General features: G+C 54.6%; 1 protein-coding gene across 2 annotated transcripts; it reads left to right on the top strand.

Annotated features, from left to right (window-relative positions):
* Window positions 1-3,353: 3,353 nt before the first annotated feature.
* Window positions 3,354-14,372, top strand: Park7 (Parkinsonism associated deglycase). 2 transcript variants are annotated; one of them, XM_090335911.1, is made up of 7 exons: window positions 3,354-3,453; window positions 4,117-4,229; window positions 5,816-5,917; window positions 6,971-7,030; window positions 7,899-7,968; window positions 10,655-10,741; window positions 14,027-14,372. In XM_090335911.1, the coding sequence occupies exons 2-7, from the start codon at window positions 4,140-4,142 to the stop codon at window positions 14,185-14,187; spliced, it is 570 nt and encodes a 189-aa protein (XP_090192037.1). In that variant the 5' UTR covers window positions 3,354-3,453; window positions 4,117-4,139; the 3' UTR covers window positions 14,188-14,372. The 2 variants fall into 2 exon arrangements, with proteins under 2 accessions (XP_090192037.1, XP_090192038.1); XM_090335912.1 differs by lacking the exon at window positions 3,354-3,453 and adding an exon at window positions 3,640-3,707.
* The last annotated feature ends 918 nt before the right edge of the window (window positions 14,373-15,290 follow it).

Below are 15,290 nucleotides of genomic sequence, written 5' to 3'. Positions count from 1 at the left end.
GGAGGAGTGCACAGAATAAGTGAAAGGTGAATTGAGCAACTTAGAGCAGTGAAGGGAAAGAGGGAGGGAAAAGCTAAGCAACAGGAAGGAAATGTACCTATCACCCCACCAGGAAGAAATAACTTTATCAATAATGTTTGAAGAGTTAAACTTTTTTCCTATGAAAAACTTGAATTCTATGTATTTTATATTATTCATAAGCTTTGTAAATCAGAATGAACTTTATCAGTGTGAACATAAAAATGATTATGCATGTAATTACCTAATCTCAATAAAGGATGAAAATAAATAGAAGCAATCACCCAGGCTACATCAGAAAGACATGAATTTGAGCAAAAAAGCATCTCAGAAATAGGGCTCTGGAGAAGAGTTTGAACAAACCTAAAATGGAGGGGGAATCGAATCAGTCAGAAATGCTAACTTTTATAATTAGACTACATTTAAAGCCTAAATTACTGACAGAGACACAATGCAATAGAATTAACATTGGAACATTAAGTTATACAAAATATGAATATACACCTCTTGGGGCCGGGAGTTTGGCCTAGTGTTAGAGTGCTTGCCTAGCATGCACAAAGACCCGGGTTCCATTCCTTGGTACCCCACATACATAGCAAAAAGCCGGAAGTGGTGCTGAGGCTCAAGTGGTAGAGTTCTAGCCTTGAGAAAGTCCAAGGACAGTGCTCAGGCCCTGAGCTCAAGCCCAGGACTGGAAAAAAAAAAAAAAAAAAAAAAAAAGAATATACACTTCTGGGCACCAGCGGCTCATGTTGTTAACGTAGCTACTCAGGGGCTGAGATCTGACCATCATGGTTCAATGCCAGCCCAGGCAGGAATCTATGAGACTCATCGCCAAGAAATTATCAAAAAGCTGGAACTTGGGCTGTTGTTCAAGTGGTAGAGTGCTAGCCTTGAGCAAAGAAAAGCTGAAGGACAGCACTCAGACCCTGAGTTCAAGCCTTAGTTCAGTGTACACACACATAGATATACATCTGCACACAACAGAAACACACAAATAAGTACATCATTTGCTTCAATTACTATACACTTCAGAGTGAAAAAGTGTCTCCATAAACTAGGATAATACTTCACTGAACATGACTGTGCCGTTTTTTTTTCTTTTGGTCAGTCCTGAGCCTTGGTCTCAGGGTCTGAGCACTGTCCTTGGGTTTTCTCAAGGCTAGAGCTCTACCACTGGAGCCACAGCAACATTTCTGGGTTTCTTCTATGTATGTGGTACCAAAGAATCAAACCAGGGTCTTTATGCATGCTAAGCAAGCACTCTACCACTAGCCAAACTCCTGGCCCCTGTTTTTCCTTTACTGATTTCTTTCTCATGATTTTTTCCCTAATTATATTTGATTGATTCTGTTCTTGTCCACAAATACTTGTCAATATTATGAATGTGATGGGCATATTTAGGATTAAATCAAAGGAATTCAGCTGTTATGGTGGCATTATGAAAATGGATTTGAGGAAATCCAAGCAGAAATGAATGCATAGAAGTTTTCTCCATCCAGAGATGTATAGAAAGCTATGTGTGTTGCATGTTCCGAATTTTAAAAAAAAATCCTCATGTATTATTATGTATAAGCCATTCATTTGATTTTGCTTTTCTTGTTGCCTTCTACTTCTTCAGGAAAGATCTCCAAAAACTGATTTACACTGGAAAACTAGACTAAAATCAAGAAGACTGTTTTAGCATACACACTGAACTGATAAAAGACATTTGAGTTCAGGCCCCAGGATATTTCCTTCAAATGTTTTTATTTTTACTCATCATTAAAATGTACCTGTCTTTGGTTTTGAAATACATGCTTGTTTTGGGGGAAAAAAAACCCTCTGGGAGTACGTCAAGCAGTAAGTTATATGTAAATGATTTAAAGTGTTATCAAGAAGTGTTGGTAACTTTTCTCTTCTAGAGCCAAAAAAATCTGGCAAACATAATTTACGGAAATGTTAAGTTTTCAAGGGCGATATAGTCGTTGAACACTAACGTTTTAAAGTATCTTTCTAAAAAACTTTCTGCTGTGGTTCAGGATGAAATACACGACGGCACTTTGAACTTAAAGCCATATGCATAGGCACGTAGCGCGGTGCCGTCTGTCCGGGAACGTGGAGCCTGGCCAGCGGCTTCGGGAAGGCTTCCCAGGGGCTCACAGCTGAAGGCCGTGGAGTCAGGGGGCGGACAGAACCAGTGCACCGCCCACCACAAACTTGTTATTGGCCGGTCACGGTGCTTGAACTCGGCGCCTGGCACCGGCCCTGAGCTCTTCAGCTCGAGGCTGGCGACTCCCACGTGGTACTGCGCAGAGGGCCACGGTCCCCACCCGGAAGTAGGTTTTCCGGTGTCCGGGGAGGGGCGCCGCGTGCAGTCTCTGTCCCCCCACTGTGTCCACCCTCACCCTGCCAGACGCAGTAAACGAGAGAACAAACAGCAACGAAGGAAAATCCTGTCTGCGCTCACTGGGTCCGTATTATGTCACAGGACCGGAGCGTGCGCCCCGCCCAGCCCTGCCCGGTGTGCCCGGCCAGCTGCGTGCGCCCCGCCCCGCCCCGTGTGCCCGGCCGCCTGCGTGCGCCCCGCCCCGCCCCGCCAGGTGTGCCCGGCTGCGTGCGCCCCGCCCCGCCCGGTGTGCCCAGCTGTGTGCGCCCCGCCCCGCCCCGTGTGCCCGGCTGCGTGCGCCCCGCCCCGCCCCGTGTGCCCGGCTGCGTGCGCCCCGCCCCGCCCCGTGTGCCCGGCTGCTTGCGCCCCGCCCGGTGTGCCCGGCTGCGTGCGCCCCGCCCCGCCCGGTGTGCCCGGCTGCGTGCGCCCCGCCCCGCCCGGTGTGCCCGGCTGCGTGCGCCCCGCCCCGCCCCGCCCGGTGTGCCCGGCTGCGTGCGCCCCGCCCCGCCCCGCCCGGTGTGCCCGGCTGCGTGCGCCCCGCCCCGCCCGGTGTGCCCGGCTGCGTGCGCCCCGCCCCGCCCCGTGTGCCCGGCTGCGTGCGCCCCGCCCCGTCTTGCATTCTTACACTGGCAAAGCATGACCAGCCCAGAGCTGAGAACAAATGACGTCGGTGAAGCCAGGCCCTAGGAGTCACCACCGAGCTCTCCGCGCCGCTCGGGGCGCGCGGCGGAGCAGCCCGCCACGGAAGGGCCGTGGAGGGCGGGCTGCTCCGCCGCGTGGGCCGGCGTGCCGGGCGGCGGGCTGAACCACTCGCGGGGGAGTCGGCGCGGTGCGCGCCGCCGCAGGACCTCGCCGGCCGGGGCGCAGAGACGAGCCTCCCCCGCCCCGGCCCGGAGTGGGCTCGACCGGATGTGACGCCGACGCCGCGGGCCGGCGTGAGGCTGCGTGCGGCTGCGCGGGGCTGCGTGCGGCTGTGCGAGGCTGCGTGAGGCTGCGCGGGGCGAGCCAGCGGCCGGGCGGGCGGGGCGCGTGCGGGTCGGCGCGTGTTTTCCCCCTCAGGCCGTCTGGTGAGTGGCTCCCACGGCGCCCACAGACGCCCCGGGACGGGGCGGAGAGGCCAGGCCGGGGGTGCGCGCGCACGGGCCGCCGCAGCCTGCGGCCCCCGACGGGGACCCCGGGCCGCCCGCGGCGTCGTGGACGTCGGCGGCCGCGGGTTGCGGGGAGGCGACCGCTGCGTGCGGGCCGGGGCCTCACTCCGCGGGGGCCCGGGGATGCCCAGCGCCGTCCGCCGGGGAGATCCGAGAGCCCCCGCAGGCAGAGCGTGGGTCGCTGTGAACGCCGGAGCCCCTGCCCGTGGGGCCCCTGCCCGTGGAGCCCCTGCCCGTGGGGCCCCGAGGTCTGAGGAAGGACTCCCCGCCGTGAGCACGCGTCAGAACCTCGTGCTGCTTTCCTCTCCGCAGCGCCGGGCACCGGAGGGTCGAGATAGGACGCAGGAGAGTCTGTCAGACTCTCATCCCCAGTTTACCCCCCAAAAGCCAGAGTGGAGCTGTGGTTCAAGAGATAGAGTGCTCGATGGGGACCCAGGCCCCGAGTTCAAGACCCGCCCCACTGCACACACCACACCCCCAGACACATACACAAAGGGAAAACGTTATCACACTGAGAGCTCGAATAGTCCAGGGTTGCGGTGGAAATTCGCTTTGAAGTTTTTCTCTTTTTTTTTTCCCTAGTCCTCAACAAGTAGGACACAAACATGGGTACAAAAAGAGCCTTGGTCATCCTGGCCAAAGGAGCGGAGGAGATGGAGACGGTCATCCCAGTGGATCTCATGAGGAGAGCTGGCGTAAGTCCCCTGGGTCCTGGTCCTCCTGGCCTCAGAACCTGGAAGCTTCCCGTCACATTGGAGGAAGCAATGTTCCCCTTAATTCATGATAATTTCATAATTGAGTGCAGTTTACGCAGCGCCCTTTACATGTTGCCTGTTGTAATTCTGTGTTGCCTAGGCTTTTTCCCGAACTCCAGACTTGGGTGACCAACCTGCCTGTACCACTGGAGTAGCTGCAGAGCCCAGGCCAGTGCTCTGGCCTGCAGCCCATTTCTTGTTTTTCTTTTTTTGCCAGTCCTGGGGCTTGAACTCGGGGCCTCAGCACTGTCCTGTGTGCTTTCTCAAGGCTAGAACCCTACCACTTGAGCCACAGCACCATTTCCAACTTTTTCTCAGTATGTGGTACTGAGGAATCAAACCCAGGGTTTTGTGCATACTAGGAAGGCACTCTACTATTAGGCCACGCTCCCAGCCCTGTTGTCAAGCGGGGTTTTTTTGTTTTGTTTTTTGGTTTGTTTTTTTTTTTTTAGCAGGAGAAAGTGGCATTTTCTTTTATTTGTGGGTTGTGGGGCTTGAACTCTGCCCTGGGCTCTGTCTCTGAGCTCTTCAGTTCAAGTCTGGTGCTTTACCACTTGAGCCACTTCCAGTTCTCTGGTCTAATTGGAGATGGGAGTCTCTCAGACTTTCGTGCCCCGGCTGGCTTTGAACCTCCGTCCTCAGATCTCAGCCTCCTGAGTAGTTAGGGTGACAGGCGTGAGCTGCTGGTGCCCAGCCTGATTTGATTTGATTTATTTTTGTGGTCACAGAGCTTGCATTCTGGGCCTGGGCATTGTCCCTGAGCTCTTCAGTTCAAGGCTATCTCCCTGTCCCTGGAGCCACACAGAGCTGGCTTTGAACCTTGATCCTCAGATCTCAGCCTCCTGAGTAGCTAGGATTACAGGTGATTATATTGTTTTATTAACTTGCATTTCTACCTTAGGAAAATGCTGTGAGGTTTTTAAATGGCAAGAGTAACCTTGCAAGACAGTTATTAATAGAATGATTGTGTAATTTACCTCCCAAGCAGGATACTTGTAGGAGAGTATTATAGCCTAAGGAAGACTGGAACAGCAGCTACAAATTAGAACTGTCCTGTGCAAACCAGAGCAGACCTATGAAGTAAAGATATTAGCCAGTGTATTCATTTACCCTGTGTCAATAATCCTGCCTATTCAGGAGGCTGAGATCTGAGGACCACAGTTCAAAGCCCACTTAGACAGAGAAGTCCCTGTGACACTCTTCAATTAACCACTCAAAAACTGCAAGTGACCCACTACTTGATGAGTATAACTGTATCCCCTCTATACATTACCCCGATCATGAAGTACAATTAAAAACAGAAGTGACATTGTGGCTAGAGTGGTAGAGCCCTGGCATTGAGCACAAAGAGGCTCAGGGACAGCACCCAGGCCTTGGGTTCAAGCCCCACGACTGACCCTAAATAAATAAATAAATTCTGCATGGTTTTATTTCTTGGTAAGTTATTTTGAAACCCAAGTCAGCTATGGGAATGTTATTCTGAGTATGTTTCATCATTTTTACCCATTGCCATGTCTTTCTCTTAGATTAAAGTCACCATTGCCGGCTTGACTGGGAAAGACCCGGTGGTTTGCAGTCGAGACGTTGTCATCTGCCCTGATGCCAGTCTTGAAGACGCAAGGAAGCAGGTATGTTCTCTGCACAGCAGCTGCCCTGAACCATGGCTGCATTCCTTTCCTGAAACATCCACAGCGTTACCTAAGGCTGTGGCTGGCACATACTTACTTTAAGAAAATTACTTGTTGTAGATAGGCTGCTTGCCTACTAAGCTGTTAGGCTCTGAATTCAAAGCTTAGTGTACTCTGGGGGAAAATGAATTATCTGGGTGCCAGTTGTTACATCTGTAACTTTTTTTTTTTTTTTTTTTTTTTTTTAATTTCTTTTTGCCAGTCCTGGGCTTGAGCTCAGGGCCTGAGCACTGTCCTTGGACTTTCTCAAGGCTAGAGTTTTTGAGCCTCAGCACCACTTCCGGCTTTTTCTATGTATGTGATTCCGAGAAATCAAACCCGGGTCTTTGTGCATGCTAGGCAAGCACTCTACCACTAGGCCGAACTTCGGGCCCCTGTATCTATAACTTTTTATGAGGGGGAAATCTGGAGGTCCAGGGTTCAACACCAGCCTGGGCAGAACCAGCAAGAAGCAGGGCTGGAGGAATGGCTCAAATGGTACAGTACCAATCCAGAAAGTGCAAGAAAATTCTAACCCTAGTACTGACCCTCCCTTCCCCCTCACCCAAAGAAAAAGAGAAAGAAAAGAAAGTCATTTTGCAGGGAAGTTTTCCCTACTACACTGAGAGGGTGCAGCAGGAACTCTGCTCTTCTATTCTGTATCCGTAGAAGTTGGCCGTTTTGCTGGATACCTGATATGTTCAGCAAGTGGCTGGTGCGAAGTGGGTGAGTGGGTGGGTGGGTGGATGACGGACAGACAGACAAGTGGGTGGGTAAGGGATGAATGGACAGTGGATAGACAGGTGGGAGGCTGGATGGGCGCATGATTCTCCTTGGTATTCTGGCTTACAAAGCATCATTACCCCCTATGGTAATGTGGGGTTTTGTTTTTGGTACTGGGCTTAGGTCCCTCCTGTGCTTTGCTGAGTCTAGCTTCTGAAACAAGTGCTGTGGACTGTCATTTACACAATTTGGAATTAAATAATGCCTTTTCTGTTTTTCGAACTGTCACAGGGCCCTTATGACGTGGTGGTTCTCCCTGGAGGTAATCTGGGTGCGCAGAATTTATGTGAGGTGAGAATGCTACTGGACCTCGGAGAGCTGGTGTGTGTGTGGAGGGGCTGTGCAGGAAGTTGCTCAGCCTTTGCTTTGTTCTGTTCTTCAGACAGGCTGGGAGGATGTTATGAATAAAACAGAGACAACTAAGATGAGACAAAGAGTATTCTATTTGTTTTGTTTTTTGTTTTTAGTTTTTTGCCAGTCCTGGGGCTTGAACTCGGGGTCTGGGCACTGTCCACTGTCCTTGGGCTTTCTCAAGGCTAGCACTTGAGCCACAACACCACTTCTGGCTTTTTTTTTTTTTTTTATGTATGTGGTACTGAAGAATCGAACCTGGGTCTTTGTGCATGCTAGGCAAGCACTCCGCCACTGGGCCAAACTCCCTCTAACTATATTTGAGACAGAGCAGCTCAAATAACATTCACTGTAGCTATGAGCCGAGCATGTTGGGAGGTGGTGATAGTAAGAGACAGTGGTCCAGCATGGGTGCAGCTGAGGACAGAGACCAAGGGGCCTGGCCGGGGGGAAGGCCTGGGGGTGAAGGGGGCCATTGGGCGGTGCTTTCCTCCCAGTCTTCAGCACCCAGCCGGCTGCACGTTCGCATGCTTCCCTTCCTCCTGGAACGCGACTGGCAGGACCACCCCAGGGGAGATTCTTCAAACATCCACGGAAGCCTTTCTCACAGGATCCGTGCCTCTGCTGGGGTTAAGCATAAAGCCCATGATGAGCTTGATAGTCGTTATAGTAACGCTGTAGTAAAGCTAGGTTTGGAAATGGGTTGAAACCTGTGGTTTAAGCTAAAATCAAATTCTGTGAAGCTCGTTGTGCTGAGCCTGGACTTGGCTAGGCTGACGGTGAGTGTTGCTTTCCCCCTGTTGTCTAGTCGAGCGTCGTGAAGGAGATCTTGAAGGAGCAGGAGAGCAGGAAGGGCCTCATCGCTGCCATCTGCGCAGGTAGGGGCCGCCGCAGGCGGGCAGAGCACAGCCCCCGTGTGGTGTAGCCTGGCCGGCATAAAGCGCCATCTCAGCAGAGCCGGTCGTTCCGCTTCCCGCCTCTGCGCCCTTGGTCTGTTCCCATAAACTCACTGTTTTCTGTATTTGTTTAACCCCAGAGGCAAACATGGCTCTCTGGAATTCAGTAAACAGCTGGTACAGCAGAACTTGGGGCCAGAAAGTCACGCCGCCAGCGCAGTCAGCCGGAATCTGCCCCACATCTGCCCTGCACCAGGAGGCCTGGTGCTTTCCCCAGCTCTGGTGTGGCACCTGTGTCATCTGCTCTGTCCTTTCTTTGAAACGTAGTCTTAAATTTTTGATACCTTCTTAAGTGCATCCTTATTGCTTTGAGATGGGTGTTTTTTCCCATGGTGTAACTTCTGTGGTGCTGTCCTTGAGGCTTTTTCCAAGCACATGTCACCGTGAACGGTGGCAGGTGGACAGTGTGGAAGATGACAGGTGAAAGTTAGGCTCAGTCCGGTAGCTCCAGGACGTAAGTGGTGGGTTGGGGCCCAGGGCTGTGCCTCTAAGCCACAGTGTTCCGAGTTGAGTCAGAGCAGGCCCTGCAGCTGTGTGCCTGTTCCCGGGTCCTCACAGTGACATCAGAAGGAAGTGTTCGCGCAGCGCGTTGTGCTCTTGAGTTTTAAGTAGTTTCAGGTTTGAACCTAGATCTGTCCCAGCACTTACAGGCTCATGTAGGGGAGGAATGAGATAGTAAGGCCGGGCTAGTCTAGCGATATTCGATCTTCACTTTAAACAATTCCTGGTGTGGGGCTGGGGTGTTGCTCAGTGGGAGAGCACCTTGTTAGTGTGCAGGAGGGCCTGGGTTCCATCTGTAGCCAGAGACAGAAAACAGGGCGTCCTGGCTGAGCACACCCACCGAGCACCCCCCAACTCCAGTAACAACTGACCCGGTTTTTAAGCTCCAACATGGGAGGTAGTGTTGAGTTCGTCCACATCAAAACTACAGGGTTGTAGAGATCCTGTGCAGAACTGCCCCAAGGTTAGGGGGAGGCGCCCTGGCTTCCTCCTGCGCAGGCCCCCAAGTCCCTGCAGCCCCTGCTGCCCCAGGAGACGGTGGCTCTGCTGCTGGGAGATAGACCACCTTCTTTCCCAGGCGCTTTGACCAAAGAAACTGCAGCTTCTTGCCTGCGTGTGCTCTGCTGTGACAGCAGAGCCTGCGGGTACGCTGCAGGTGCCCGGGGTTGGGGAATTCTCCACCTGACTGGCGCTGTCTCCCGTTCACACAATCGTGAGCATCACCCCCAGAGTGCGGCCCTGATAATCAGTGGCACCTGCGGTGGTGTGTGGGTCCATGTGAGGGTCCCGGCCTCTGCCCTGGCTACTCGACAGACACGGGAGTCGAGAGCAGTGACTCGGGCCTGGAGTGCAGGGATGGGTGGGAGCCAGGAGCAGAAGCTTCCTGGTGTTTGGGTCAGCAGGAAGGCAGGGTCATCTCCTGAAGGGCTGCTCTCCAGAGCTGCAGCTTTTCACCGGAAGGCATGTCTGCTTGGCAGTGAGGATGAACGCGTGAGGACGAAAATGAGGGGGTAGGTGCTCTGTCCCCCAGCAGTGAGCTGGAGTCTGGGGAGTTGGCTGGGAGTCTCCACCAGGTGGCACTCTGGGAACAGGTCCCTGGCTCCTCGCTCAGAGCCCAGCCGGAGGACAGCATTGTAGAGTTTCACCCATCAGCAGTTCAAGTGTTAAGTATCGCTTGTCTGATTTCCCCAGCCCCGGAGAGCAGCTGTCAGCCTGCCAGGGCGAGGGAGGCTGCAGCTGTAAATCTGTAACAGTGCTGTGGACATTCTGGAAACCCTTTCCCCGCCTGGCCACTCTCCTCGGGGGTCACGTCCCGGAGCCTGCTTCTAAGTAGGAGACAGTGTAGACTTGCACTTGATTAGGTATCGATCCTTTGGTCTTTCAGCCGTGGGCTGCAGCCTGGACTTGCAGTTCCACGTCCCGTGACTTATTGCAGCTGAAGGAACACAGAAAAGCCCTGAGAAGCCCAGGTGCTGACAGTCTAGCTGAAACCAGAAAGGACTTGTCGCGTGGCTTAAGAAAGAAGGCTTTATTATTAATGTCACTCCTGGGGCTTGAACTGAGGACCTGGGTGCTGGCCCTTAGCAATTTGGCTCAAGGCTTTCACTCTGTCACTTGAGCCACGTCCATTTCCAAGCTTCAAGTTAACAGAGGTAATTTCCACCCTTTAGTCTGGATTTGAGAACCTTCAAACACCGTGTGTGCAGCCGTCCTCCACAGCTGGCCGGCACCTGCGTGCAGGCATCCCCGGTGACCTGTGTGCACTCCTCGTACACAGGCACAGAGGGTCCTGGTGTACTTCTGAGCCCTCTGAGGAAGAAGATGACAACCAGAGGGTGGCTGGTGTGGGTTTTCCCCGGAGCAGGCCTCGGTGGAGGGCAGCGAGGGCCAGGGCCGGCTCTCCTCCTCCACCACCGCCTCCTGATGCACTCATGGCACTGGCCGCTTCTGACTTGCAAGGCAGTCTTTGCTTTTGTCAGGAGTGAGGCAGGAAGTTCCCGTCAGGGCTTTCTGTGTGTCTGGGTCAGTTGTTACTGGAGTGGGCGCGCTCCGCCGGGATGCCCTGTTTGTGGCAGCAGCCGCAGTGTCACCTCCTCTTCTCTTTCAGGTCCCACGGCTCTGCTGGCCCATGAAATAGGTTTCGGAAGCAAAGTTACATCACACCCACTTGCCAAAGACAAGATGGTGAATGGGAGTAAGTGAACACTCATCTGCTCTTGTGTGCTCTCTGAGACAGGGTCTTGCTGTGTAGCCCAGCCTGGCTTTCCCAGGATGTCACCTCGTGATCCTCCTGAGGGCTGGGATTGCAGGTGTGGGGACCTTGCCCAGTTCTTCTGCACACAGAAGAACTTGCGCATATATTTGGCTTTGTTCCCCAGAAGAGGGTAGGGTAGGCGGGTGCTCTGGGCTTGATCTTAGTACCCCAAAAGAAACAGGCACAACCCTCCGTAGTCCGCAGCAGTTTTGGGTCCCCAGGAGTATGGAGGGCTCCCAAGCGGCCCCTGATTCACCCTGCCGCGGTGGGCGCTGGGTACTGGTGCTGCCCGTCCCCCCCCGCTGTGTGGGCTGCTTTCTGCAGGCTCCTAACTTTGACCCCAAGTAACAAACCTCTTGATTGACTTTCATCACTAGAAGGAGTATGTACTAGTTGTCAGTAAGCCTGTCTGGGAAGTTCTCCTTTTTCAGTGGTTCTGGCTTCCGAGCCGGTGGGGAGATGTGTGGCCGAGTCGAGGCCTCTGCTGCGTCACCCACGGCGGCAGCCATTGTGCCGGTACCAAAAGAACCAATCCTGAAGCTCACACATCTCACACACTCATTGAGCACAGTTTGCTCCCCACCAGGTCTCACCGCAGCACAGCCTGTGTTCCCACCAGGTCCCGGTGCTCAGTCCTCGGACTGCTGAGTGAGGGACCAGGCCTAGGCCCCGCGCGCGGTCCAGCCCTGCCTTCCCCGGACTTGCTTACTGCTCCTGTTCCCTGCCTGGCTCCGGGAGGCAGGATGTCCGCTCTGGGGGAGATCACCTGGGCTCATGGCATCCGAGGAAACATGGAGATGGGTCATAGCAACACTACACAGGAGAGAGGAGGTGCTGGCACCACCCATGCCCAGCAGCAGGTCCAGTCAGATGCAGCTGGGATCCAAGTCTTAGGACAGCGTGACCTGTGCCATTGCCGCTGGCCGCCTGTCCTTCCAGTCTCCCAGAGGAGGGTTGTCAGCAGTGTGACAGGGACGTCGTGTGGCGGCTGGCTTAGTCTGGAATCAATTTTCCCTCAGATAGGCTCGTGTCTTAGAGAAATAAGTATCCATTCTGTTCCCCTTTGCCGCCTGAACACGCCTGGGTTGTGTGGAGCGCAGTCCTTACAGCTGAGCCTTGGTTTCCTCATCTGTCCTGCTCTGCTTCAGGGCTGTTGGCAGCTGAGGCAGGCAGTACGATGGGCAGTGTGCTGGTGCACCCTGTGGGGCCTGGCACACAGGCTGGGTGCAGTTCCCACCGCAGCACTGCCCCATGGCAGCACAGGGCCGTCTCACCACTGCAGGAGTGGCAGCCAAGAACCCTCGCCTATTGGGTTAAAATTCTCATTTTACAGAAAAGTTGAGCAGAGAGGCAGCGCAGCTGTGATGGGCAGGCTGTGCTCCAGGGCCAGCTGGCTTCCTTACGGAGCAGGGAGCCCACTTGCAGGTCCGTGCCTGCTGCCCTGCTGTTGTGGCTTCAAAGCACCTCCACACAAGCTATGATTTTTTTTTAAGGGTGTGGTTTTGTGCCTATAAAACTTTATTTATAAACACAGGCAGCTGGGCATGGGGAACAGCCTTGGTTCTCAGGAGGTGGTGGCAGGCAGGTCACAGATTGAGACCAGCCTGGCCATGTCCATGGTGAGACCTTGTTGGTGGTGCCTTTGTCCTGAGCCTTCCTGCTTCTCTCCAGACACCTGGATGTGGAATTTTTTTTTCCTTGAAGCTTTAAAAAAAAAAAAATCAGTGTCTTATGCTGTGTTTAACCTGAGATGTAAACTGTGTGAGTTTACATTAAATTCTCAAGTCCCAGTCTGTTTGCATGGCACTGGCTGGGGTGCCCCTGCCGTTCCAGCCATGACTGGCAGGTGGCGCTGTTGACAAGCAAAAACTTTCCTGGTATGGTGTGGTCTTGAAGGGACCTGGAAGGACTTGAGCCCTGCCTGTACCCTGTTACCCACCGAATACCGCGGGGTGAGCCATGCAGTTGGGCCTCACACTGTTGCTGCCCAGGCCCCTCGCCTCCCCCCCCCCCCCCGCCCGAGACCAGCTTGTTTCTAGCTGAGCGTGGAATGTGATTGTATTTTGGTGTGGCCATTCTTAGTGGAGGAGAATTGTGAAAACCTTGCCCTTCCAGCGAGGGACCGCGATTTCTCCACGAGGGGAGGAGCCGCCTGTGCTTGCTGGTCCTATGACATAGGCCACTGGTATTGTGGCCCTGCCAGTGCTGCGTGCCAGGAGCATGGTGCATCTGTCCTGAGCAGGGGGCACGTGGCCAGGACGTAGGCTGTGGGTGAAGCCCAGATGGCTGTGGCTGCCTCCACACCTCCGTGTCCAGCTGGCCCCTAGGTCTGGACAGGCAGCTTCACCCCTGCTGTCCCTGTCCTGATTGTGCTGGGGCTCTTTCCCATTTGGCCTAGGCTCATATGGGGAGCCAGACCAGAGGGCCATAGGTGCTGTGAAGTGGCACATGGGGTCCACTGCTGGTACTGCACAGTCAGGGTGTTGCCCCTGGCACTAGGTCCGCCGGGCAGAGCTCTGAACAGTGGCTGTGGGTTCTAAGCAGGGCTGGGGCACAGGACTGGTGTGGGTGGGGAGAGGAGGGCACTGAGTCAGGCAGCAGGCATTTCCTCACCTGTGTGTCAAGTGCCTGCTGGGTGCCACTCAGCTCTAGGGACAGGGACAAGAGGGCACAGCCCCTGAAGAGCTGCTGGCCCATGTTAGTGGGTTGGGTAGTGTGGAGAGAGGGTGTGGATATGTGGGGCCTGGCGCAGGGAGGCCTTGCAGGAGCGGGCACTGGGGGAGTCCCTGGTGGGAGAGCTGTGACTGGGGTGGCCTAGCTTGTGCTGGCTCTGCAGGCATGGGCAGAGCAGAGCAGTATTGGGGAGTCCTGCAGTGGAGTCCAGCTTTATTCTAGCTAGACCTGTTTGGAGTGGGGGGAATTACTGAGGAAAGGGTAGCTTTGGCCTCCCCAGGCTGGGGGGCAGGGGATGGGCAGGGAGCGCCCCCTTGTGTTGTCATCTGAGGCTGCGGCGGGTTCCAGTTGGTTCCCGCCTTCCACATAGCCACTGTGCGCCCGGTCTCCAGCCCACAGACCTGACGCTCCAGAGAGGCGCAGAGCAGGAATGGGCAGGATTGGCGTCCTGTGGACACGGCCAGGGCCTCAGGGTGTCCGAGGAGTGCCCTGAGGCGTCCTGTGCTTCTCCCCCACCGACTGCGGCGGTGCCTTGTCTGTTCCCTCCCGCAGATCACTACAGCTACACGGAGAGCCGCGTGGAGAAGGACGGCCTGATCCTCACCAGCCGTGGCCCCGGCACCAGCTTCGAGTTTGCCCTGGCTATTGTGGAGGCGCTCAGTGGCTCAGACGTGGCCAGCCAAGTGAAGGCCCCGCTCGTGCTCAAGGACTAGAGCAGCGTCTGGCCAGGGCAGGAAGGGGCGTGGGGCGCCATGCCATCCCGCCTCCATCCAGTCCCACCCTGACCCATCCTGTCTTGTCTTCTCTACAGTTCTGCAGAGCCCCCCCTCCGGGATCCTCCACCCGTGTCCTTGTACATTTCTGGCCTTGTTTACACAATAAACAGGCCGTGTAGCAAGCCAAGAATTGCTTCCTGTCTTCGCTGGCTTTGCTCGCAGCTCCTAGGGCCATGTGGCCGCCAGGAGGGAGGAGGCTTGGGGCCCTCCCCACCCTACCTGACAGAAGGCCATCCTGGCCTCTACCCCGCTCGTCTTTTGTAAGATCTCCTGGTTTTGCTCAAGGCCAGCCTCAGACCAGGATCCTCCTCTGTGTGCCTCCCGGGAAGCGGAGGCCGCCGACAGGCACCACTGCATGTATTTCTTTAGATGAGATCTAACTTTTTTGCATAGGCTGACTTTGAACCATGATCCTTCTGATCTCTGCCTCTTAGAAAGCTGGGATTTCAAGCAAATACCATCACACCAGTTCTTCATTACTGCATTTAACGTGCTATTAAAAAATTCTGACAGCTGAGTAGCCGTGCCTCACACCTATAATCCTAGCTGCTCAGGAGGCTGAGATCATAGTTTTAAACCAGTCCCAACATGAATGTCTGGAGACTTATCTCCAGTTATCCACCAGAGACCCAAAGGGGAGCTGTGGCTCAGTGGTTGAGTGCCAGCCCCCAGGCCAGAGTTTCAAGCCCCATTGACTGACAAAAGCAAAAGAATCAGGCTGCCCATGCGTGGTTCAGTAATTGTAACTACTCCGGAGGCTGAGTTGTCGCCAGCCTGGGCAAAAAAGTCGGTGAAACCCCAATTAAACAACAAAATTCTGGGTTAGAGGGATGGCTCAAGTGGTGCCGTGAACAAGAACGCCAACGTGAGGCCCTGGGTTCAAGCGTCAACATAGGCGTGCACATGTGAATGTGTGCGTACCCTGGGACAGACACGTGACCCCAGCTCTGCTGACCAGAGCTCTAGGGCCGCTGGGTCCAGGCCAGCTTGGTTAGTGGATGCGGCTCAAGGCTGGGGCCCCTACATAACTGCTGGTTCTG

Source organism: Megascapheus bottae, chromosome 6, assembly GCF_031878675.1.
Source record: "Megascapheus bottae isolate mThoBot1 chromosome 6, mThoBot2.hap1, whole genome shotgun sequence".
Lineage (NCBI taxonomy): Eukaryota > Metazoa > Chordata > Mammalia > Rodentia > Geomyidae > Megascapheus > Megascapheus bottae.
The sequence above is the reverse complement of the archived record's forward strand: the minus strand, read 5'-3'. Positions and strand labels throughout refer to the sequence as shown.